This window comes from Pongo abelii, chromosome 5 (genome assembly GCF_028885655.2).
Source record: "Pongo abelii isolate AG06213 chromosome 5, NHGRI_mPonAbe1-v2.0_pri, whole genome shotgun sequence".
Classification (NCBI taxonomy): Eukaryota; Metazoa; Chordata; class Mammalia; order Primates; family Hominidae; genus Pongo; species Pongo abelii.
In genome coordinates this window covers 89543340-89570670 of record NC_071990.2, presented here as the reverse complement: position 1 = coordinate 89570670, position 27331 = coordinate 89543340, and the positions used below count along the sequence as shown (strand labels likewise).

Genomic DNA, 27331 nt, shown 5'->3' with positions numbered 1-27331 from the left:
TCCCTTTTGTTGGACATTTTGATTTTTGTATTTTTTCCTGTATCTAGTAAATTTTCATTCCTATGACAGCATGTGTAACAAAATACCACTTTCTAATAAAAATGATATATATACATATGTACATGTATATGTATCTATATGTATATAGATTTAACTATCATAGTTAATGTGACTGGCACCCTTGGAGTTGTGTAGTACATAAAAGTCATAGTCATTTGTGGCAGCTCTGGTAGTTGGTTCATGGGAAGAGCAGGAACATTTTAGTTTTATCTTTATTTAAGGTACTTTTTTTAGCATTATAATTAATAAAATATAAGAAAGGAAAAGACTTAAGTAATAGCATTTGTCAAAGTTTAGTATAGTTTATAATTGAACTAATGTTTGTTGAGTGCCTATTATGAGTTGCTATACCAAGAGTACGGGTATTGCTAAGAGGGTTGAGGAGAAGGCCTCACCCTTGAAACATTTTACTTAATTGAGCAGGGTGGAGAATGAATGGTAATGATGGAAGAGACCTTTGAATAAAACAATAACCCAAAGAGAGGTATTTAAGTCCTGAGGTAGTTTAGAGGAGAAATAAATCACATCTAGTTAGTCAGGAACTAAATATGTTCTGTGTAGGAGTTGGCATTAGAAACAGAAAGATTTCTATAGAAAGATTTTTGATGGACGTGGGCTGAGGGCATTCTAGGTAGGAAATAATGCTTAAAAATTAGATATTTAACCATCTGCAGATTTAACTTAGCAATACTATTTATTTCACCTCAAACTTGGATAACTGAGAGCAGCATAATAGATTCTTGTGAAGTTTTAAAAATAGCAATATGATTCATGATGTCAATTTACTTGGGCTAGAATTATAGTTGCCATATCTGTTTTTTTTGGTTAGTTAATTAAAACAGTCCTCTGTAGTTTCCTGTTTCTTCTACATTTTCATGTGCAAATTGTTTTTGTAAAATTCCAAATCCAAGAATAATTCAAACCACCTAATTGTCTGACTGTCAGATGTGAGCATTGAAGCTTTTGTTTTGCTTTGCTTAACTATGTTCTTTGACCTATAAAATGTGGAAAATAGGAATTTAGAAATACTGCATTAATTCACTTGAAACACATCAGTGAAATTTAATCAATTTAATATTGAGACTAAGATAAGAATATAGCAGTTAATCAATAAAGTTAATAGCAAGAATTTTGGAAAAATTCCATGTCTTTTTCAACTATTAATTTTTTTATAAAACACTGCATGCTTATTGTTGAAACTTTAGAAAGTCTGTAAACTTAAAGTAGAGAAAATTAACAATCAAGAAGAGATGACATTTTATATTTTGATGTTAAAAGGAATTATCCTTTTAGTAACTTTGTTGTGCTAATAATTATATAACATGTATAACCAATATGTATATAGCTGACATTTAATATATATTGTGTATCTGGGGTTCTGTTATTCCTCTTCAATCTGAAGAACTGCTTTTAGGATTTCTTTTTTTTTTTAATTTAGTTCTTTTTTTAAAAAAAATTAAGATACAATTTACATACTATGAAATTCACTATTTTAAGATGTTCAATCCAGTGGTTTTTAGTCTTTTCCACAAGGTCATAAAATCAAGACCACTATCCAATTCCAGAACATTTCATCACCTATATGGACTGTGATGATTAGAACCAAGGGAGCCTTATATGAAAGATTTCAAGGAATGAGTTACAGAGATGAGCCTTGAAGGCCCACAGGTTTTGAAAACCCTTCAGTGGTTCCCTGTTGCTCATAGCACAAAAGCCAAGCTATTCAATATAATATTCTTTATATCTGAAGCATGCCTGTGTCTTCAGTCTCATCTTTGATTGTGATTGCTAATCACAAATACTCAGCTCTGGACAATTTACCCCAAGCCATCTTTTTTCATGCCTTTGTTATACCATTTGGCCTATCCACTATCCTGCTGGAAAATATACTCTGCATCTTTCAGGATGCAGCTAATGGTCATATACCTTATTACCAAACTTTCTCTTTTTCTTCAAGTAGAAATAACTACACTCCTTGTACTTAGGCTTAGGTAATGCTTTCTTACAACAACAAAATATGTTTTTCCTAAATTAGTGTTTTTTTTTTTGTAATTTTAGATGGTTGTACATGGAATTTCTGTTATAAAATTAGATAGCAAGAAAACCTATCTGGTTTCCTAGTAAGAATATGAGGAAAGAAAAATAATTTTAGGTCAAAAGCGTATTAATAATTAAAATTTTATGTAATACTGCATTTTATACCTGTAGTCATCCTTTAGTGTCCTTATCTTGTTCTGTCAGACTGCAGATTTTTTTTGACTTTTTAATGGCTATGGTAGATTTGCAGTGATCTGTTCATACTCTCTTGCCCTGTTCCCTTTGATCAAAGCCTAGTAAAGTGATATGAAACCAAGAAAGGCCACATGGCTCACATGGGAATTAAATCTATAATGAGGGTGCCATTTATTGTCATAGATTTTATGATTAAAGTAATTGGTGTATAACAAAATTTAAAGCATTAATGATTAAACAAAAATATTTTTAAAAAACATCCTGACTTTTAGAGTTTAAAATTTGTGGTCTCCCTACCCTTAATTGTCGCTTAGTAATTCAAGCATAAAGCAAAATGTAGCATGGAAATTCAAATATGAAAAATATGATGAGATATTGTCGGTGATTCTATTTCAGTATAGAATAAATGCATGATGGGGATGGGGGCTAACAGTTTATTGATATGATCTGGGTACAAGTGTGTTCATTTTGAAATTTCATCAAGTTGTATATTTATGGTTTATGTGCTTACTGTGTGTATGCCATATTTCAGTTAAATTAAAAAAATTGTTATTAAAGTATGAAGAAACTTACCTTCTTTTCTCTTTCAAGGAGATGATTATTGACAGAGTAAATGGACAGGCTGTTCCTAGATATTTGATATATGACATAATTAAATTCAATGTAAGTACCTATAATTTATAAAATACAAGTTATTACTGAAATAATGAATGTATTTTTGACAAATAGTCTTTGGTGCTGCCTTAGAGATAGTAGGAAAGAAAATTTGTGACTTAGGTTACTCACTGGGTATCTTTTCGTTAATCCTTTTATGTCTCCTTTTCTTTCTCTTATTGTTAATTTTCGCACATTTCTTTGTTTTGGGTTTCTTTAACTTGCAAGTGAGTAAAGAATAATGGCTTAACTCTGATAAAATAAGACAGCATTTCGTAAAATGAACATTTCTGATTTTAATTATCCTGTACTTGACTTTTTTCTTTTAAATCTCATGAGTTTATTTCTGTCACCAAAACAGCAACAAAACAAAAGAGAAACTGATTATGAACTGTTGAATGGGTAATAAATTGCAGTATTAATTCAGGGTTGCATTAATCCAGGTTATTAAAAGGCATTTTTTTCCTGGACATTTTTAATACACACATCTAATTTTTTGATTGAATTTCTGTATTTAAAACAAAGAGCTTCAAATTTAAGAGCCTCAGGGCCAGAAAACATCAAGTTTTATTTTGTTCTGTTTGACTGTATTCCTCAGAAGTAATGCTTTCCAGAACTGGCTTAATCTTATCTCAGATCTTGGAATAACATTCATTGGCCTATAACTAGACATAAGGGGTGGCGGGGTGGCTTTGTTTCTTTGTGAGTAGGGAAGTTCTGTCTCCTTCTTGACACTGAGCTCTGCTTTAATACATGTTCAGTCTGGGCTTACTCTCACTTCTTAGCTGAGTACTCTCTCTTAGCAGTTTTCTAATACTTTTTAAAAATATGAAAAATTTCACCATATAGAAGAGTCTAAAAAATAATATAAGGAATACTCATGTACTGACCACCTAGATTTGTTAAAACTTCATACTTTTGGTTCACTTTCTTTTTAATAAGACATGATTCATTACGAATCCAATAGAAGTTTCTTAGTTACACCTCTCTCCTAATCTCAAATCTCTTGCCCAAAATCAGCCTCTACCCTGAATTTGGTGTGTTTATTGTTCCCATGAATGTTCAGATACTTTTACTACCTATGTGTGTATCCATAAAATATATATGATATTCTTTTGCAAGGTTTCTGGTGTTATATAAATGTTATTGTACTATACCTTTGCTGACCTTTGCTCAACAAGATAATGTTGAGATTTATTTGTACTAATACGTCTAGATTTAGTTCATTCACTTTAATTACCATTGAGTATTAAATTGTATAAATATACAGAATTTATCCTTTTTCCTTCTGATGAACATTAAGGTTTCCATTTTTTGCTTTTATATTACTACTGTATTGAACAATTTTATGTTTTTTTTCTTGTGCGCACATGAAAATTTCGCTAGGACAGTTGTTCTCATTCTTGGAACGTAATTACCTGGGAAGTGTTTTTAAAAACTCTATTCTGTCATTAGTGTATCATGGAGATTGTGATTAAATCAGCAGCTTCAGCTATATTATCTGCATTGCTAAATTTCTCTCAGAAATAGTTGTTTCAGTTTGCCAAAGTTGGTTTTATCAGATATTTATATTATTGCCAATTTGATGTGTGTGAAATGGTATCATCCTGTTTTAATTTGCTTTTCCTTGATTACTAACAAGGTTTAACATATTTCTTCTTATTTTTTTTTTTACTTGTTTGGAATTCGTATGATTTAATTGCAAGTTTGTATAATCTTATAATACAATCTTCTGTTTTTTCTATTTGGTTGTCTATTTTTTTCCCTGATTACCAATGAAGTTGGACATATTTCTGAGGTTTATTTTTATTTGTTTGTATTTTTCTTTTGTAACTTAATTGCAAGTTTGTTCTATTTGGTTTTCTGTCTTTTTTTTTTCTTCTTAATATGTAGGAGTCAATTATCTTTCCTAGATTCTAGTCCTTTTCTGGTTATATGTGTGGCAATATGTTTTCCAAATCAGTGTTTATTAATGCACAGAAGCTTTAAATTTTAATGAAGTCAATCTCATCAGACCTTCCCAAATATTGTACTTTTTGTTTTGTTTAAGAAATTAATCTATATTTTATTCTAAAAATGATTGTTATGCTTTTTGTCTTGAGGTCAATAATTGTTTATTCAATACATATTTACTGTGTGCCTATTACCGTATTTCATGATTTTAAGCCACATATATTTTTACATTTCTGATACTGGGATGCATTTATAATTGAAAGTATCGTATATTTAATTCTTTAATTTACTATGGAGCCTTTATGGATGATTAACAACATTATTTATTTTGTATCACCAAATCAGGGCCACTGTTAGAAAAAGAATTTTTTTGAAATAATATTTAAAATCTTTTCAGTCCCTTAGTTTATTAGCTTGTCCAGAAAGAATTTCATCAATCATCTTTTTTTTTTCACCCTCTGACTGTCAGCATCGATCATCTTTTATATGTTAAGTACATATGTACTGGGTATACAAAGATGAATGAGACATAATTTCTTGCCTTTAAAGAATTCACATGCCAGTGTACTGGCTTCCAAAGAAGGCCATTTGCACAGCGTTTCATTGGAATTTGGGAAGAACACAGGAGAACTTAAAAAAAAATTTAATATATTATTTTATTTTGTCTGTTTTATAACATTTTACATTAAAAACGTAACATTTTATAGTATTTTACAGTTGTATATATATACAAATTTTTTAAAAATAGGCATTTTTAAATGTATTTGTTAGGATATGTGTTTAGATTGGATACAAAATTAAAGCAAATTTGCAGACTATTATGGATGAAATATAAATGTAAAGAAATAATTATAATTTTAAAATCATAAACATAACAAAGGTATATACAAGATATAGTGGTATTAGAGAGGTGAGAGTATTCCAACTTCCCTGGGTATAGTTGAGTCACTGAAGTGTGGAATTGCAGACTGAGAAAGTGACACAAATTAGTTTTGAAGGATTGAGTCATGGAGGTCAGGAGCATTAGATGGTTTGTTAGCATATATTTTTTTTTTTTTTTTTGAGACAATCTTCATCTGTCGCCCAGGCTGGAGTGCAGTGGCGCGATCTCAGCTCACAGCAACCTCTGCCTCCCGTGTTCAAGCAATTCTTGTGCCTCAGCCTCCTGAGTAGCTGGGACCACAGGCGTGTGCCACTACGCCCAGCTAATTTTTGTATTTTTAGCACAAAAATACAAATACATGAGGTTTTGCCATGATGGCTATGCTGGTCACGAACTTCTGGCCTCAAGCAATCTGCCCGCTTCAGCCTCCCAAAGTGCTGGGATTACAGGTGTGAGCCAACTGCACCCGGCCTGTTAGTATACTTGACGGATGGTAAGGTGTGGGACATAGCAAAAAATGAGAATGGATTGTTAAGTAGAGGGCCAGATTACTTGAATAAGGCATTTTAACTTAGTTCTTTATGTAATAAGGCATTGTTAAAGGGTTTTCATTACAGTAATGATATGAACATACTTTTACTATTTTGAAAGATAACTAGTGGCAGCATGGATAGTGTTTTGAAGGGAGTAAGAACTGAAAACAGGGAGACAAGCTAGTCAATAATTATTGAGTGTTTCTTGTAGTCTCTTCTCAGTGATTCAACACCTATCTGTTGAGAGCTTAACTTTGCCCATAGGCATTGTGTATTTGAAGGTGAACTTGCTTTCTGTCTATTCTTGAAGTTTGGTGAATTTATGTATAAAGGTAGAAAGCTTCTAGGAGGGAATTTAGACATTTACATATGTTTTAACAGTTGTTAGACTTTTTTTTTTTTTTTTAGAACATAAAAGAGGGGTTGCTTATTCTACTTTAATTTTATAGGTGTCTGAATTCTTTTAATAACTCTAATAAACCAGTCTAACATTTTATATTTTTCAACCTTGTTGACGATGTTGATTGCATAGAAGAGATGACACATGGACTATATGGTTATTTACTAGCATTTCCCCAATAAATATCCTTTACAGATGGTTGTATGCCTTTATGTAAAGAGAACGTGTGCTCCCTCATACCTCTCACTCACTTTGTCTCTGTCCTTATTCTTTGCTGAATATCAAAGTTGTCATCCTTCTGAAGTTGAGAAAAAGACATCCCCAAGGTATATTTAATGTTTACTCCTTAAGCAAGTGCTGCCACCCCTATGTAAACATTAGGTTGAGTAAATGTTAGGTTGGAAAATATACATTGGAGAAGAGGAAAAAGACAGAAAAGATGGGGGAAAATGCACGTAAGGTGTGTCCAGTTGCAAAGTAAAAAAGAAGAGTAGCTTATGTGCCATCGAAGCGATAATTACTAATCTGGATGATTACTGTCAACCAGATAATATGTTATAACTGTGTTTGTATATGCCACATGGATAGGACGAGACTTACCCTCAATTCATACAAAAGTGTTCATGTACTTTTTATTTCACAGTTCAAACCATATATGCTTTAAGAACACTCAAGGGAAAGTGTATTTGAGGGAGAGAACTATTTCTTTATAACTGTATAACTTTGAACATATTATGTAAACTTCTGTGTTAGCTTCCAGAGTTGAGGGTGTATTTGATACATGTCTTCTACTTGCTGATATCTATAGCATTAGCACTTTAAACAACAAAAAACATTGTAGGTAACTGTGCTACCTATTTTGGTGTGTTACTCGCTTGTACTTTTCTGAATTCTGTGGATTTTAGTTTTTATACTGTAATAAGGTACTGTTAAAGGGTTTCAACTAATTTATATGCATAATAAAAAAGACTAGTGAGTGTATATTTTTTGTATTTTAAAATGATTCTGTACCTATAAATAGTAAGTATATTAATACTTTAATTCAGATGTGAAATTATTTATTTTATTTTTTATTTTTTAAAATTTGGGGGTGGTGGTCTTGCTCTGTTGCCCAGGCTAGCCTCAAACTCCTGGGCTCATGTGATCCTCCTGCCTCAACCTTCCAAAGTGCTGGGACTACAGGTGTGAGCCACCACACCTGGCCTAGATGTGAAATATTTCGATCAACTTACAGTAGAATTGTGCCACTTTCTCATACTGTTTTATACAGTTGTATTTTAAAATAAGTCTCTTTGTGTGTTTAGATAGTTCTATTGTTAGTCAAACTAATTATTAGGGTTGGTATATATGTTTGTGCAGGCTGTGCACTGAATAACTCCAGAGGATGCTGTTTACACAGACTATTATGTACATTGTGGCAGCCTTGATGATTATGCTGATAAAATAGTTGTTAGTGTTGAAATTTAACTAATTCTTTATTTAATTCAGTCACAGCCCGTTGGAGATTGTGATTTTAATGTTCGTCTGCAGTGTATAGAACGAGAAATTATAAGTCCTCGACACGAAAAAATGAAGACTGGGCTCATTGACAAAACACAGGAACCATTTAGTGTCAGAAATAAGCCATTTTTTGACATCTGTACTTCAAGAAAGGTAAAGTTTAATTTTTTTTAAATTAGTGCTAATAATGTCTCATAATTCAGCTTACAAGATGAATATGAATGACATTTTGCTGCCCAGTTGTCTTGACTTTGTCAGAAAATACTCGAATTGGGTATAGCGCTGTTTTGGTCAAACATGGTATGACTCCTAGGCTTTTTCTCTTGAATAAGATTCTCAGTGGTGGCACCTGAAACTAGGCTGTTTCCCTTTTTCTCATAATAGTTTTTGTTTCATGGTCATTGGTCATACTAGTTTTTTAAAAAGCTATAAGCAACATAGAAATGTATTGAATGAAAATCATTAGGCCTGCTCCTACACATCCTGAAGGTAAAGTGTTTGGTACGTACTCTTATTGAAAAGATACATTTATATATATGTGTATGTATATATATATAGATATATATATACACACACATACATTGAAGGTTTTCTTTTAGTATTTTTGTTGTTTCCACTTAAAATGAATCGTATACTAAGGCCAGGCTCTGTGGCTCATGCCTGTAATCCCAGCACTTTGGGAGGCCAAGGTGGGCAGATCACAAGGTCAGGAACTCAAGACCAGCCTGGCCAATATGGTGAAACCCGTCTCTACTAAAAATACAAAAATTAGCCAGATGTGGTGGCGTGTGCCTGTAGTCCCAGCTACTCGGGAGGCTGAGGCAGGAGAATCGCTTGAACTCAGAAGGTGGAGGTTGCAGTGAGCCAAGATTGCGCCACTGCACTCCAGCCTGGGTGACAGAGCAAGACTCTGTTTCAAAAAAAAAAAGAATCATACTAAATATTCCAAGATGTTGGTTCTTTTTGTTTTGCTTTGTTTTTTCACTTAACAGTATATCTTGGAGATATTTCCATGTCAGTGCATAGAGATTTGCCATGTTATTTGTTAAGTGCTGCATGGTAATGATAGTAAAGATCTACTATACATTATGTTGTAATTGATGGGTTTTTAGATTGCTTCTAGTCCTTTGCTATTACCAACACTGTTTCAGTGAACATTTTTGTTTATATGGGTGGATATTTCTTCAGGGTAAGTAGAATTTTTGGTTTAAAGATTATGAGTAATGTTAGTAACTACTGCCAAATTCCTTTCCAAATAAAGCAATTTTGTCTCCAGCAGATGAGAGAGCTCATTTTCCCATTGCCAACACTCTTTTTTTTTTTTTTGATCTGTAGGCAAGGCAGTGTATTGTAATGGGAAGGTGAGTATGAGTTTTTTTTTTTTTTTTTTTTTTTTTTGAGGCAGGGTCTCACTCTTGCTCAGCCTGGAGTGCAATGGTGCTATCTCAGCTCACCACAGCCTTGACCTCCTGGGGTCAAGTGATCCTCCCACCTCAGCCTACTGAGTAGCTGGGACTATAGGTGCATACTACCATGTCCAGCTAATTTTTTTTGTATTTTTTTCTAGAGACGAGGTTTCCCTGTGTTGCCCAGGCTGGTCTCGAACTCCTGAGCTCAAGTGATCAGCCTGCCTTAGCCTCCCAAAGTGCTGGGATTACAGGTGTGAGCCACCATGCCTGGCCGAAAAGTTCATTTTTATGTAGTGAAATTTGGCAGAATATTTCTTGCATCTTCTGGTTTTCTGTCTTGCTTAAGAAGCCCTTCATCTCTAAAATGTTTTTATACTATGTTCTAATATTGCTATGATTTTGTCTGATGATTACATTTAGATGCTCTATTTTTACTCTTCCATTCCTTCGGGGAATTGTCTTCCGTTTGCATAGTCCATTTAGCATCCAGTTTCTTCTATTCACTGTCTCTTCTTCATGCCCTGTGTTCTCACGTGAGCATACTAATTCTGTTTATGCCTCATCTTCTCCATTTTCCTTTTCATTCTCTTTTTTTTCTTTGTTCTCTTATTATTTTTAGTATCACTCATATGACTACTATTATTACTGGTACTACTGTTATTGCTGCTGCATAGTTTGTTTGCAGTGGGATGTTTACCAGATCTAGTGTTTAAAAGCAATTGTACCTTGGTATTTCTGGTTTTTTTAAGACATGACATATAAACTGCATATTGACTGTTTCCTAAGACTTTTCTCCATTTCTCATTTGTGCTTTTGGTGAGATTCTTATTTCTTTGTATATAAATTATACATAGTGTGTTCTGTGTGCCTGTTATGTGTTAGGATGTCTGATTTATTGAACCCACCTTTTAATTTGTTTTTCTTCTCTGACTTCCCGTTTTCCTTTCTTCCTTGTTTGATAATTTGTCTGCAGTTTTGAATATTCGTAAGACATTCTTGCTTTTGGTAGTGGTTAACTTTCTTAGCAAACCTGATTGGTGGTTCTAATTCATAGATATGTTAGTTGGCAGTCATAAAGCTCTGCTCTCCTTATCAGAATGTAAATGTATTTTGAGCCTGCATACCACATGGTCCCATGCTTGATTGTATGCTGATAAACATTTGAAATGTTTTAGAAGTTTTAGAAAGGATAAGGGGGCACATTTGGCATTCAGAAGAAGGCCAGCCGGCTATTTCCTAAGAAGCCTGAAGGAATGTTACACCTTTTGTGAAATTTGTCATATTCCAGAATCAGGTTTGTAGCTTCACAGATTCAGAAACTTTGGGAGGCATTTGCTCTTTTTATATTTCTCTATTGTGAGTTGAATTTATAGTTCAGCTTTGATACTGGGTTATGAGTACTTTTACATTAAAATTGCACGTGGCATCCAAGAAGTTGTATTATGGTGGGATTTTATTTTCTAAACCAGTGTTTTATATGCCTGGTTTAGGGCATTTGAAAAATTGGTGGCCACGAAGAACCATGGTCTGTTTACATTCAACCAGGGGAATAGTACCCAAATAATTTATATTTTTTGGGAGGAGGGTGGTTATGATAGAATTGTACAAAAATATAGCAACATATGCAATCATGTTTTAAACTCTTCACCTGCTCCTACTCTAGTCCGCTTAATTTGGTGTCAGTCTTTGGATATGATACTAGCTGTAAGTAATCCTAGCGCTATTGAGTGGCTATCTTTTTCATTCAACAAATACAGAGTAATCATCCTACTTTTATTACGATTTTGTGTAACACCTGCTTGGCATGGGAATTTTGGTTGACCTCTGCTGCTATGATCTTTCGACTGTTCACTGCTTGCCTTTTGTGTCTGTTTTGGCAGCAGGGATATTAAGGGGGTACCTACAAGAGCCTGTGTACTACTGTGCCCTGGTTGGGTAAAGATAAAGTTAATATTTAACATCTGCTGTGTCCACGGTGGAAATCTATTAACTGAAACTGTGTTCTCTTATGAGAACATCATTTTCTAAATTGTAAATACAGTATAAAAGTTGGGCAAAAGCGAGATTCCTTTGGTTTGTGTTCGTTTTTTAAAAATGAATTTCACAGGTTGTGCTGTCATAATTCAGAGTTCAGCATTTAAGAAAATGTGTTTAGATAGTATAATTTCATTAGTCAAATCAGTACTGCTTAGAAATATTTGCTAATGTGTAATATCAGAACTATTTTTTAGGGATTTGAAGCAATTATGTGGAACAACTTTTTATGTAGTTTTTCACTAGAAAGACAGTGTTCTTACTATGTTTTTCTTTATACTTAGCTTATGTAATTCCTTAAAATCATAGGATATTTGTTTTTTAAAAGCAATTCTAGCTAGGTGTGGTGGCTCACGCCTGTAATCCCAGCACTTTGGAAGGCCAAGGCACATGGATCGCTTGTGCCCAAGAGTTCGAGACCAGCCTGGGCAACATGGCAAAACCCTGTCTCTACAAAAAATACTAAAAAATTAGCCGGGCATGGTGGCACATGCCTGTAGTTCCAGCTACTCAGGAGGCGGAGGTGGAATGATTGCTTGAGCCTGGGAGGTTGAGGCTACAGTGAGCCAAGATTGTGCCACTGTACTTCAGCCTGGGTGGCAGAGTGGGACACTGTCTCAAAATAAATAAATAAATAATAAAAGCAATTCTAATTTTTAGAATTTTAAATAGTCTCCTCTCCTCACTTTCAGTTCTTATTGTTTTTTGTCCTTAATGTCTCTTACTGAAGTATTTTTGGTTGTAGAATACAAAAGGAGAACACATTTTATAGCAGAATTGGTATAACATGTAAGACCTTAGTAACACCAGTTATAGGATAATAACTACAATTGACAGGTTATTGCTGTGGAGATTTTTATCTTTGCTAATGGGATGGTAAAATAGTGGTATTATGAACCTTACAGCATTTTCAGGGACGTATAGATCATTTATTTTAAGAATGGTAGCTTTTATGAAGTTTTAAACAAAATTTACAGCTATAAAACATGCATACTAATTTTGTAGAAAAATAATAGAATTTCATATCTGTGTATCTTTAAAATCTCAAAGATGATTCTGATTTTAGGAATTTATTAATATAGCTCTATGTCTTTGTTTTGTTTAATTTGATCTGTTAAACACAAAGAAGAGATAATTGTTCAGTTTTTAACTTTAATTTACAGTCAGAATACAATATCCAAAATAGTAATAACAAGCTGTTTTTCAAATTGCGATTCTATTTACATTTCCAGTTTGAAGGCCAATTCAAAAAGAATTATTTGAATAGACTACATATGACTAACAAAACTTTAAAAACATGCAGTAAAAATTTCTCTGAAAGCTCCCAATCCATTTATCACCTTCTCAGTAACCATTGCTGTTAGCTTTTAGTGTATCCATCCAGAATTTCTTTATCAATAAATAAATGCATTTATTTATATTCTTACTATCTCCGTAAAGTGATGATTTTTTTTTCTTTTTTTCAAAACAGAGTCTTGCTCTGTCATCCAGGCTAGAGTGCAGTGGTGTGATCATGGCTCACTGCATCCTTGACCTCCCAGACTCAAACAATCCTCCCAACTCAGCCTCCTGAGTAGCTGGAACTATAGACCGGAACCACCATTCCTAGCTAATTTTTTAATTTTTTGTAGTGATGGGATTTTGCTATATTGACCAGGCTGGTCTCAAATTCCTGGGCTCAAACGATCTGCCTGCCTCAGCCTCTCAAAGTGTTGAGATTACAGGCATGAGACACCATGACCAGCATGGTGATTTTTTAATACACTGTTCTGTCGTTTTCTTTTTTTCTTTAAAAAAAACTTGACAGTATCTCTTAAGTCTCTTCACCCCAGTATTGGTACACAGAGATTAGATCATCTTCATTTTTCTTTAACAGTTGCACAGATTTTCATTGTATCAGTATGCCATAACTTAGCTAACATCGTAGTCATAGACATTTGGGTTATTTTTAGTCTATTGACATGGTTTTTTTTTTTTTTTTGCATATAGATATTCAGTTGTTTCTATACCAATTGAAGAGACTATCCTTTTCTCATTGAATTACTTTTGCACCTTCATAAAAAACGAAGTTTATTGTGTATGTCTGGTTCTGTTTCTAGACTGTCTGTTCAGTTCTCTTGATCTATTTGTCTGTCTTTACTCAAGTACCATACTGTCTTGATTTTTTTTGGTTGTTGTAAATCTTGAAATCAGATAGTATTAATGTTCTAACTTTGTCGTTCTTTTCTAAGTTGTTTTGGCTATTCTAGGCCTTTGCATTTTCATGTGAATTTTATAATTAGCTGTCAATTTCTACAAAAAAGCCTACTGGGATTTTGGTTGGAATTGTAATGAATATATAGGTCAATTTTGGGGAAGAACTAACATCATAACAATGCCAAGTTTTCTAGTTCATCAACCTGGCATATATTTTCTTTTATGTAGGTCTTCTTTATTGTCTCTCAGCAATTTTTGTAGTTTTAAGCATGAGATTTTGCTCATCTTTTTTCAGATTTATTTCATACTTTTTGATGTTGTCATAAAAGTCTTTGAAAAATTTCCGTTTCTGACTATTGGTAGTATATAGAAATATACTTTTTTCCCCAAAGGAGTTCGTTGATTTTTGTATTTTGATGTTTTATCTTACAGTCTTGCTAAACTCAATTATTATACTAATAATTTTTTGTGAATTTCATAAAAATTATTACATAGACAATTATATAAGTGAAAAAGGTGCTACTTTTCCCTTTCCAACTTGGATGCTTTTAATTTTATTCTCCTGCCTTACTGCACTGACTAGAATCTATTGTTTAATGTTGTATGGCAGCAGTGAGAGTGAACAGCCTTGTCTTCTTCCTCATCTATGAGGAAGGAAAATTTTGTTTTTAACTATTAAATATGATGTTAGCTATAGGACTCTAGGATAGATGCCTTTTATACATGGTTAGGATTTAAACTTGAAAGCTGATAATTTTGGCATACAATCTTATTTATCGAACTTTCTTACTTTTGTTATTGCTTGTAATAATTTTGTAATTCTTTTTTTAGGTATTCATATTAAGTGTAAATAGGATATTTTTACTTATTGGATTTTTCATATGTTAACTTTTGTCTAGTTTGATTATACATAAATACAGTTTTAAATTGTGGCAGTAGTTATGGGGATTCTTGTTTCCTGATTTGAGTGGGAATGCTTCTGGTGTTTCTTCAGAGTATGATATGCTGCCTTTAATTCTGAGATCTGTTTTATCAGGTGAAACAAGTGTGCGTTTGGTTCTATTTCACTAAGTGATTTTATTTTTAACCAAGAATGGGTGTTCAGTTTGGTCAAATGGCTTTTCATCTACTATAGATCGAATACTATTTTTTTTTTCTGTTTAGATCTGTTTATCTCATGAATTATATGAAAATATATCCTGATGTTGAATCATTCTCTCATTCCTGGGATAAGCCCTACTTTGTCTTAATTTATTATTTTAAAAATTGTACTGCCCAGTTTTTTTTTCTAACTTTTTTAAAGGATAAAATTTTGCATTGATGTTTATAAATAATCTTGATATGTTGTAAATCTTTGGAAACTTTTTCATCAGTGGTACACTCTGTTATACTCTGTTTTCATCAGTGTTATAAAAAAACTTGGTTTAAAAAAACATGTTCTAGAGCTTTTTTTTGTTGTTGTTGTTGTTTTAAGACGGGGTCTTGCTCTGTTACCCAGGCTGGAGTGCAGTGACACAATTATAGCTCACTACAGCCTTGAACTCCTGGGCTCAAGTAATCCTCCCGCCTCAGCCTCCTGAGTAGCTGGGACTACAGGCACGTGCCACCACACTCAGCTAGTTTTAAAATTTTTTGTGGAGATAGTGCCTCTCAGTATGTTTGACCAGGCTGGTCTTGAACTCTTAGGCTCAAGGCAGTCCTCTGGCCTTGGCTTCCCAAAGTGTTGGGATTACAGGGTGAGCCACCGTGCCCAGCCAGAGCAGTTTTAATAAAAACATTGGAATTACCTGCTTTTTTAGGTTTTTGAGGAACTCCCCCATGGAATTATTTGGATTGTAGTGCTTTGGGTTTGGGTTAATATCTTTTTCACTTCCTATGTGAAAATTGTTACATTTAAATTTTTCTCTCCCTTTGAGTGCAATATCCATTTATTAAAATACCTGAAGTTTCTTCTTTCTTTTTTTTTTTTGGTGGGTATTTTTTTGCACTTGATCTTAGCCAAGAAGTTGAGAACTGATTTTTAAAAATGTGATAGCTATTTAATTTTTTTCTCTTCCCATGAACTTTTAGATTAATTTTTAATTTCTGCTCTTTTCCTAAGCCAAGCCTAGTTCTGTTTTTATTTTATTTTAGAGATAGGATCTTGTTCTGTCATCTAGTGGAGTGGTGTGATGACAACTCACTGCAGCCTTGACTTACTTGGCTCCAGCAATCATCCCACCTTAGCCTCCTGAGTAGCTGGGAATACAAGCACGTGTTATCACACCTGGCCAATTTTTGTAACTTTTGTAGAGATGGGGTTTCACTGTGTTCCCCAGGCTGGTCTTGAACTCCCGAGCCCAAGCATTCTGCCCACCTCGACCTCCCAAAGTGTTGGGATTGCAAGCGTGAGCCACCACAGCTGGCAAATATTTGATAATTTATTTGTCATGTTAGTAAGGGTTTTGCAGCTTTGGTTTATTTTTTCATCTTTCCCAGGATTGTGAGAGTTTTAAAATTTCTAGTGGAAGAGTCTTTATTTTCTGAGTTTATTCTTAATTAAAAAATTTTTATTATAGTGACATGAGAGAATATTATCTGTACTTTTTCTACTTTTTGGAATTTATTATAAAGTGTCATCAATTTTATATATATATATAAATCTCATTCATATGTCATTTCAGAGGGAAATTTAAGAAAATCATATAATGCATACTAAAGAGAATTCATACTTTCATATGGTGAACCTAAAGATTTATTGTCCCAGATAACTTCCTTTGGAGTAGTAAATCTTATATATATATATAAGTAAATCATATATATGTGTGTGTGTGTGTGTGTGTGTGTGTGTGTGTGTTTAATAGGGACAGAGTCTTGCTATATTGCCCAGGCTGGTCTCAAACTCATGGGCTCAAGCAATTCTTTCACCTCAGTGTCCCAAGTAGCTGAGCTGCAGGCGTATACCACTGTGCCTGCCTAATTATAATACTTTCTAAAACTTTCTGGTACAGATCTATCGCCTTAAAATTCTGGTAGTTACTGACTTTTTGTCCTGCTCTGAAGTTTAATGTTTTTATACGATGTTTTTCATAGGCATTTTAGTAGATGTTTTGGAAAATTTGTACCAGATATGCTAGACAGACAATATTTTGAACTAGAAAGCTCTATTATTACTTACTTAGTCTGAGAAGCTGCTTTTTACATTTCATAATTATTTTCCCCTTATTTTCAGGGAATAGGTTATCTGTGTATATGAGTAGATGGGAAAGACCACTCTAAAATTGCTCATTTGTGGAATGATAACATTTCCTGATATATTCTTGTCTAATTGCCTATTTTTCTGCCCAATTGGCAAAAATAATAATGCATTCCCTTCTTTGACAAATTTCTCATCTTTACTTTTCCTGTTGAAATAGTATATTGTCTGTCTTTATTTTCTGCTTGTCTGTGTCTGGAACTCTGTACATTTCCCTTAGAGGGAGTCAGTTGTGTATAGTTAGGATCTAGTGAAAGAACATGCAAAGAATCACTTGAGTGATTTTAGGAAATTATGCTTGATTAAAAAAAAAAAAGCAAGTCCCTGTCCCCTTTCCCCCATTCCAAAAGCTAGAATTAAAAAAGAAAACAAAAGAACAGATAATCTCTTGAAGTTCCTAGTGGCAAAGCTTTTCTCTGCTTGGAGTCATTTTACTTTCTACTGTCTAGTTAGACTAGAAAAATTTTATGTGGAAAATATTTTTAAATAATTTGCTTATTGCTGTTTCAAAAGTAAAATGTTTGCTTTATAGGATGAAAGAGTAGTAAATGTTAAGATCTCCTTTCTAATAACTGTTGAGAGAATTAAATAGACAATTACAAAGGTTATTCTTTTACTACATTTAATTTTTCAAGGACACATCTACTTTTAAGATAATTTTATTAATATTAGTTATTTGCATGCTTTGTTAGGTAGGAGTTTAAATTTCATGTTTATTTATGTATTTCATTGGGCATTCAGATTTATTTTCTAGGTATTGCTTTTCTTTTCTTTATTTTCTTATTTATCACTAAATATAAATTTATAAGTTCTTAAGTGTCTGTTCAAGACTAGTAGTTCATAAAACCATAAGGCTTGTTATTTTTATATCACTGTTCTATGACTGTATCAGTGTTGTATTGTTTGTGTCATAGTGAAAGAAACAGAACCTTTGAGAGTTTGTTATGGCAACTGTGGTTGAAGAGAAGAAAGAATTTTTGCATAAACATGAAGATCTATTGTTCACACATAGAGATTTTCAGTGATTATGCCTAATTTTTAATGAAATTACAGATATAATGGTGCAACTGCATTTTGATTTGAAAGCAGATGCAAGATAAAATGAGGATGACCATTCCTTATCATGTTTGCGGTATTCAGTTTTGCATTATCTAGTCTATTAATATGTCATTCATTACTGATTATTGAATGTGGCCTGATGGATCCTTTCAATCTCATTCATATGTCATTTCAGAGAGAAATTTAAGAAAATCATATAATGCATACTAAAGAGAATTCATACTTTCATACAGTGAACCTAAAGATTTATTGTCCCAGATAACTTCTTTTGGAGTAGTAAATCTTATTCATTGACACATGAAGAAATAATTGTATCTCATGCCATATATATGAAATATTTCTATGAAAGATTTATAATTGTAACATGGAGAATTTTCTATGTTTGCTAAATATGAGAGCTAATTTTTTTTTTGTAATTAACATTCAAAAAATATCTATTTGTAGATTCAGAGGAAAATAATGATGATTATTGTATTTTATTTTTTATTCTTTTTTTTGAGATGAAGTCTTGCTCTGTCGCCTAGCCCAGAGTGCACTGGTGCTATCTCGGCTCACTGCAACTTCTGTCTCCTGGGTTCAAGCGATTCTCCTGCCTCAGCCTCCTGAATAGTTAGATATCAGGTGTGCGCCACCACACCTGGCTAATTTTTGTCTTTTTAGTAGAGATGGGATTTCACCGTATTGGCCAGGCTGGTCTTAAACTCCTGACCTCGTGATCTGCCTGCCTCAGCCTCCCAAAGTGCTGGGATTACAGGTGTGAGCCACCATGCTCTGTCAAAAGATGTTATTGGCCTCCAAAATAATTAAGAGGCAGTTACTTTGCCTAAATCTGATCAATTAATTGTTCTGTGATTGTGAATTTGCTGCAGGTTAACAGAGCCATAGGATTGACATAGATCACATGACTGTATTCACATTCAACTGAATACTTTTTTAAAAATTATACTTTAAGTTCTGGGATACATGTGCAGAACTTGCAGGTTTGTTACATAGATGTGTTACACACATGTGCCATGGTGGTTTGTTGCACCCATCAACCCGTCATCTACATTAGGTATTTCTCCTAATGCTATCCCTCCCATAGCCCCCAACCCCCGACAGGCTCCCGTGTGTGATGTTCCCCTCCCTGTGTCCATGTTGTTCTCATTGTTCAACTCCCACCTATGAGTTGAAGATGCAGCGTTTGGTTTTCTGTTTCTGTGCTAGTTTGCTGAGAATGATGGTTTCCAGCTTCATCCATGTCCCTGCAAAGGACATGAACTTATCCTTTTTTATAGCTGCATAGTATTCCATGGTGTATATGTGCCACATTTTCTTTATCCAGTCTATCATTGATGGGCGTTTGGTTTGGTTCCAAGTCTTTGCTATTGTGAATAGTGCTGCAATAAACATACATGTGCATGTGTCTTTTTAGTAGAATGATTTATACTCCTTTGGTTATATACCCAGTAATGGGATGGCTGGATCAAATGGTATTTACGGTTCTAGATCCTTGAGGAATCGCCACACTGTCTTCCACAATGATTGAACTAATTTACACTCCCACCAACAGTGTAAAAGCGTTCCTATTTCTCTATATCCTCTCCAGCATCTGTTGTTTCCTGACTTTTTAATGATCGCCATTGTAACTGGAGTGAGATGGTATCTCATTGTGGTTTTGATTTGCATTTCTCTAATGACCAGTGATGATGAGCATTTTTTCATATGTTTCTTGGCTGTATACCTGTCTTCTTTTGAGAAGTGTCTGTTTATATCCTTTGCCCACTTTTTGATGGGGTTGTTTTTTCTTGTAAATTTAAGTTACTTGTAGATTCTGGATATTAGCCCTTTGTCAGATGGATAGATTGCAAAAATTTTCTCCATTCTCTAGATTTCCTGTTCATTCTGATGATAGTTTCTTTTGCTGTGCACAGGCTCTTTAGTTTAATTAGATCCCACTTGTCAATTTTGGCTTTTATTGCCATTGCTTTTGGTGTTTTAGTCATGAAGTCTTTGCCTATGCATATGTCCTGAATGGTATTGCCTAGGTTTTCTTACAGGGGTTTTATGGGTTTAGGTCTTATGTTTAAGTCTTTAATTCATCTTGAGTTAATTTTTGTATAAGGAAGGGGTCCAGTTTCAGTTTTCTGCATATTGCTAGCCAGTTTTCCCAGCACCATTTGTTAAATAGGGAATCCTTTCCCCATTTCTTGTTTTTGTCAGGTTTGTCAAAGATCAGATGGTTGTATATGTGTGGCGTTATTTCTGAGGTCTCTGTTCTGTTCCATTGGTCTATATATCTGTTTTGGTACCAGTACCATGCTGTTTTGGTTACTGTAGCCTTGTAGTATAGTTTTGAAGTCAGGTAGCATGATGCCTCCAGCTTTGTTCTTTTTGCTTAGGATTGTCTTGGCTATACGGGCTCATTTTTGGTTCCATATGAAATGTAAAGTAGTTTTTTCTAATTCTGTGAAGAAAATCAATGGTAGTTTGATGGGGATAGCATTGAATCTATAAATTACTTTGGGCTATATGGCCATTTTCACGATATTGATTCTTCCTATCTATGAGCATGGAATGTTTTCCCATTTGTTTGTGTCCTCTCTTATTTCCTTGAGCAGTGGTTTGTAGTTCTCCTTGAAGAGGTCATTCATATCCCTTGTAAGTTGTATTCCTAGGTATTTTATTCTCTTTGTAGCAATTGTGAATGAGAATTCACTCATGACTTGGCTCTCTGTTGGTCTGTTATTGGTGTATGAGAATGCTTGTGATTTTTGTGCATCGATTTTGTATCCTGAGACTTTGCTGAAGTTGCTTATCAGCTTAAGTTGATTTGGGGCTGAGATGATGGGGTTTTCTAAATATACAATCATGTCATCTGTAGACAGAAACAATTTGACTTCCAGTCTTCTTATTTGAATACACTTTATTTCTTTCTCTTGCCTGATTGCCATGTCCAGAACTTCAGTACTATGTTGAATAGGAGTGGTAAGAGAGGGCATCCTTGCCTTGTGCCGGTTTTCAAAGGGAATACTTCCAGCTTTTGCCCATGTAGTATGATATTGGCTGTGGGTTTGTCATAAATAGCTCTTATTATTTTGAGATAAGTTCCATCAGTACCTAGTCTGTTGAGAGGTTTTAGCATGAAGAGGTGTTGAATTTTATCGAAGGCCTTTTCTGCATTTATTGAGATAATCATGTGGTTTTTGTCATTGGTTCTGTTTATGTGATGGATTACATTTATTGATCTGCGTATGTTGAACCAGCCTTGCATCCCAGGGACTAATCCGACTTGATCGTGGTGGATAAGTTTTTTGATGTGCTGCTGGATTTGGTTTGCCAGTATTTTATTGGGGATTTTTGCATCTGTGTTCATCAGGGATATTGGCCCTGAAATTCTCTTTTTTTGTTGTGTCTCTGCCAGTTTTTGGTATCAGGATGATGCTGGCCTCATAAAATGAGTTAGGTTGGAGCCCCTCTTTTTCTGTTGTTTGGAATAGTTTCAGAAGGAATGGTACCAGCTCCTCTTTTGTACCTTTGGTAGAATTCAGCTATGAATCTCTCTGGTCCTAGGCTGTTTTTGGTTGGTAGGCTGTTAATTACTGCCTCAATTTCAGAACTTATTATTGGTCTATTCAGGGATTTGACTTCTTCCTGGTTTAGTCTTGGGAGGGTGTATGTGTCCAGGAATTTATCCATTTCTTCTAGATTTTCTAGTTTATTTGCATAGAGGTGTTTATAGTATTCTCTGATGGTAGTTTGTATTTCTGTGGGATCAGTGGTGATATCTCCTTTTTCATTTTTTTATTGTGTCTATTTGATTCTTCGCACTTTTCTTCTTTATTAGTCTGGCTAGTGGTCTATCTATTTTGTTAATTTTTTCAAAAAACCAGCTTCTGGATTCATTGACTTTTTGAAGGGTTTTTTTTTTTGTGTCTCTCCCTCCTTCAGTTCTGCTCTAATCTTACTTACTTCTTGTCTTCTGCTAGCTTTTGAATTTGTTTGCTCTTGCTTCTCTGTTTCTTTTAATTGTGATGTTAGGGTGTTGATTTAAGATCTTTCCCGCTTTCTCCTTTGGGCATTTAGTGCTATAAATTTCCCTCTAAACACTGCTGTAGCTGTGTCCCAAAGATTCTGGTAAGTTGTGTCTTTGTTCTCATTGGTTTCAAATAACTTCTTTATTTCTGCCTTAATTTCATTATTTCATTATTTATTTCTTCCTTAATTAACTTCTTTATTTCTGCCCAGTAGTCATTCAGGAGCAGGTTGTTCAGTTTCCATATAGTTGTGCGGTTTTTGAGAGAGTTTCTTAATCCTGAGTTCTAATTTGATTGCACTGTGGTCTGAGAGACTGTTATGATTTCCATTCTTTTGCATTTGCTGAGGAGTGTTTTACTTCCAATTATCGATTTTAGAATAAGTGTGATGTGGTGCTGAGAAGAGAATGTACATTATGTTGATTTTGCTTGGAGAGTTCTGTAGATGTCTATTAGGTCTGCTTGGTCCACAGTTGAGTTCAGGTCCTGAATATCCTTGTCAATTTCCTGTCTCGTTGATCTGTCTAATATTGACAGTGGGGTGTTAAAAGTCTCCCACTATTATTGTGTGGGAGTCTAAGTCTCTTTGTAGGCCTCTAAGAACTTGGCTTTATGAATCTGGGTGCTCTTGTATTGGGTGCATATATATTTAAGATAGTTAGCTCTTCTTGTTGCATTGATCCCTTTACCATTATGTAATGCCCTTCTTTGTCTCTTTTGATCTTTGTTGGTTTAAAGTCTGTTTTATCAGAGACTAGGATTGCAACCCCTGGTTTGTTTTTTTGGTTTTTTTTTTTGCTTTCCATTTGCTTAGTAAATCTTCCTCCATCCCTTTATTTTGAGCTTATGTGTGTCTTTGCACACACATAGGAGCTGGGTCTCCTGAATATAGCACACTGATGGGTCTTGACTCTTTATCCAGTTTGCCAGTCTGTGTCTTTTATTTGGGGCATTTAGCCCATTTACATTTAAGGTTAATACTGTTGTGTATTAATTTGATTCTGTCATCATGATGCTAGCTGGTTATTTTGCCCATTAGTTAATGCAGTTTCTTCATAGTGTCGATGGTCTTTACAATTTGGTATGTTTTTGCAGTGGTTGATACTGGTTTTTTCTTTCCATATTTAGTGCTTCCTTCAGGAGCTCTCGTAAGGCAGCCCTGGTGGTGACAAAATCTCTCAGCATTTGCTTGTCTGTAAAGGATTCTATTTCTCCTTTGCTTATGAAGCTTAGTTGGCTGGATATGAAATTCTGGGTTGAAAATTCTTTTCTTTAAGAGTGTTGAACCTCTCCTCTGGCTTGTAGGGTTTCTGCCAAGAGATCTGCTGTTAGTCTGATGGGCTTCCCTTTGTGGGTAACCCAACCTTTCTCTCTGGCTGCCCTTAACATTTTTTCCTTCATTTCAACCTTGGTGAATCTGATGATTATATGTCTTGGGGTTGCTCTTCTCGAGGAGTATCTTTGTGATGTTCTCTGTAATTCCTGAATTTGATTGTTGGCCTATCTTGCTAGGTTGGGGAAGTCCTCCTGGATAATATCCTGAAGAGTGTTTCCATCTTGGTTCCATTCTCCCCGTCACTTTCAAGTACACCAATCAAACATAGGTTTGGTCTTTTCACATAGTCCCATATTTCTTGGTGGCTTTGTTAGTTCCTTTTCATTCTTTTTTCTCTAATCTTGTCTTCAGGCTGCATTTCATTAAGTTGATCTTCAATCTCTGATATCCTGTCTTCTGCTTGATAGATTTGGCTATTGATACTTGTGTATGCTTCACGAAGTTCTCATGCTGTGTTTTTTAGCTTTATCAGGTCATGTATGTTCTCTAAACTGGTTATTCTAGTTAGCAATTCCTCTAACCTTTTTTCAAGTTTCTTAGGTTCGCATTGGGTTAGAACATGCTTCTTTAGCTCAGAGGAGTTTGTTATTACCCACCTTCTGAAGCCTACTTCTGTCAGTTCCTCAAACTCATTCTCCATCCAGTTTTGTTCCCTTGCTAGTGAGGAGTTGTGATCCTTTGGAGGAGAAGAGGCATTCTGGCTTCTGGAATTTTCAGCCTTTTTGGGCTGGTTTTTCCTCATCTTTGTGCATTTATCTACCTTTGGTCTTCGATGTTGGTGACCTTCGGATGGGGTTTCTGAGTGGATGTCCTTTTGTTGATGTTGATGCTATTCCTTTCTGTTTGCTAGTTTTCCTTCTAACAGTCAGGCCCCTCTTCTGCAGCTCTGCTGGAGTTTGCTGGAGGTCCAGTCTAGACCCTGTTTTTCTGGGTATCACCAGCAGAGGCTGCAGAACAGCAAAGATTGCTGCCTGTTCTTCCTCTGGAAGCTTTGTCCTAGAGGGGCACCTGCCAGATGCCAGCCAGAGCTCCCCTGTATGAGGTGTCTGTTGACCCCTGCTGGGAGGTCTCTCCCAGTCAGTAGGCACTGGGGTCAGGGACCCAATTGAGGAGGCCATCTGTCCCTTAGCAGAGCTGGAGTGCTGTGCTGGAGATCCGCTGCTCTCTTCAGAGCCAGTAGTAGGCAGGAACGTTTAAGTCTGCTGAAGCTGTGCCTATAGCTGCCCCTTCCCCCAGGTACTCTGTCCCAGGGAGATGGGAGTTTTATCTATAAGCCCATGACGGGGGCTGCTGCCTTTCTTTCAGACACCCTGCCCAGAGAGGAGGAATCTAGAGAGGCAGTCTGGCTACAGCAGTTTGTGGAGCTGAGGTGGGGTCTGCCCAGTTGGAACTTCCTGGAGGCTTTGTTTACACTGGGGGGGAAAACCACCTACTCACGCCTTGGTAATGGCAGACGCCCCTCCCCGCACCAAGCTCCAGCATCCCAGGTTGCCTTCAGACTGCTGTGCTGCCAGCGAGAATTTCAAGCCAGTGGATCTTAGTTTGCTGGGCTCCATGGGGGTGGGATTTGCTGGTCTAGACCACTTGGCTCCCTGGCTTCAGCCCCCTTTCCAGGGGAGTGAACAGTTCTGTCTCGCTGGTGTTCCAGGTGCCTCTGGAGTATGAAAATAAAACTCCTACAGCTAGCTCGGTGTCTGCCCAATTGGCCACCTAGTTTTGTGCTTGAAACCTAAAGCCCTGGTGGCGTAGGCATCCGAGGGAATCTACTGGTCTGCAGGTTGCAAAGACTGTGGGAAGAGTGTAGTATCTGGGCCTGAGTGCACCGTCCCTCATGGCTCAGTCCCTCACGGCTTCCCTTGGCTAGGGGAGAGAGTGCCCAAACCCCTTGTGCTTCCCAGGTGAGGTGATGCCCCACCCTGCTTCAGCTCACCCTCTATGGGCTGCACCCACTGTCTAACCAATGTCAAATGAGATAAGCCAGGTACTTCAGTTGGAAATGCAGAAATCACTGCCTTCTGCATTGATCTCGCTGGGAGCTGCAGACTGGAGCTGTTCCTATTCGGCCATCTTGCCAGCCCTCTGAATACTTTTTTTTTAAAGTGTGTAACTCAACAATGTGAGCCACTACTTTGGCATTGTCTGACTTAGTAGGTTTTTTAGAATTTTAAAGTGAAATATGGCAGTTAAATAATAGCATCTGCCCTTTCCACTTGCATAGAAGCTTCTGTTGGTCATTGTTGAAATGATGGAGGTATTTAGTTCCAGCACATTAATTTTAAAGTAATTTTTATAGTATATTATATATATATATATTTTTTATTTCTTTTGAGACAGGGTTTTGCTCTTGTTGCCCAGGCTGGAGTGGAATGGTGTGATATTGGCTCATTGCAACCTCTGCCTCCCAGGTTCAAATGATTCTCCTTCCTCAGCCTCCCAAGTAGTTGAGATTACAGGCATGTGCCACCATGCCTGGCTAATTTTGTATTTTTATTAGAGATGGGGTTTCTCCATGTTGGCCAGGCTGGTCTTGAACTTCCGGCCTCAGGTGATCCGCCCGTCTTGTCCTCCCAAAGTGCTGGGATTACAGGTGTGAGCCACCGCGCCTGGCTGATGATTTTTATACTTTAAGCAGAGGCAGTCTTACTAAAAGTAAAATATAGAAAACTTGCGTGTTATTATTGAATTATTATAATAAAATTTTAAAATACTTTCAGAAATTACTTCAGTGAAGCCCTTAAACTCGTAGGTTTAAGTTAACTTCTCTAAGGCATGAGTGTGAAGACAAATGCATGAAAACAAACTGTAAATCACAGATATGATTCTAGTACACAATTGGTGATGATGTTGAAGAAGGGTGTCAGACAACTCTGTTGTTTATATGGAACCAGATTTTCTGAACCTTGTTTACCAAATAAGATGCTATCGGTTGTAAACCATGCCCCCTGCCCACATTTTTCTTTTCATACCTTTGGAAATCTCTTACCCAGTGGTACATGAAATCAACTGTGATTTGTCATTGTAAGATACGTGCTGTTTTCAGACATGTGAACGTGTGGGCTGTGAAATAGGGAAGTATATATTTCCCAAAAGAGGGAAGAACTCTATATTTTCTATGCTAATTGTAAAATTGGTTTGAATGAACCAGGTATTTGAATAGATTAGAAAGAGATCAGCATCAATTTGTTTGTATTCTACCATTGTGCCATCAGTCTTGCCTTACTTTGTTGGACATGGGTGCAGAGTGAGGAGAAGGATAGTGGAAAATGCAAACAATTTATATGAACATAAGGAATGTGGCAACTATAAGGCATACATTTAAAAACAATGGTCATAATCAGAGTAATTTTGTATATTAGTGATAGCTGAAAAGCTCTAATAGTGAACTATTTCAGTAGAAGACCAATAGAACACACTGTGCTTTGCAGTGGAAGAAACAGTACCACTGTATAACAAAGTTTGGTTGTAGACACAAAACAAAGGCAAGGTTTACATGTATTCAAATAAACATTTTTAAAAAAATATATGTATGTCAAACATATACACACTGATTTGGAAATAGGCTGTATTTATTTAAAAATAATGATTTTCAAGTTAGTATCTCTGATTGGATGTTTAGATTGCTACCAAAATTTTGTTACTAGTGTTTCGATGAATATCTCTTTAGATAACTTAGTGAAAGTTCATGAGTTATTTCCTTAGGATAAATTCTAAAAATGGAATCTTAGGCTCTTATCTATGCCACCAAATATTCTTGAAAGTTTGTGCTACTGTGTACCTCCACCCATGTGGTAGGCAGAATTCTAAGGTGAACCCCAATGCCTGTTGTGTAAC

General features: G+C 35.4%; 1 protein-coding gene across 6 annotated transcripts in view; it reads left to right on the top strand.

Annotated features, from left to right (window-relative positions):
• RNGTT (RNA guanylyltransferase and 5'-phosphatase) overlaps positions 1 to 27331 on the top strand; it is a 408235-nt gene that overhangs the window by 112373 nt on the left and 268531 nt on the right. For all 6 annotated transcript variants that reach the window (XR_008519039.1, XM_054546048.1, XM_054546049.2 and 3 more), the window contains exons 10-11: positions 2884 to 2955; positions 8204 to 8368. Coding sequence is in view for 5 of the 6 variants with exons in the window: in XM_054546048.1 (XP_054402023.1) it covers positions 2884 to 2955; positions 8204 to 8368 (237 nt within the window). In the remaining variant the exon portion in view is untranslated. The remainder of the gene's footprint in view (positions 1 to 2883; positions 2956 to 8203; positions 8369 to 27331) is intronic.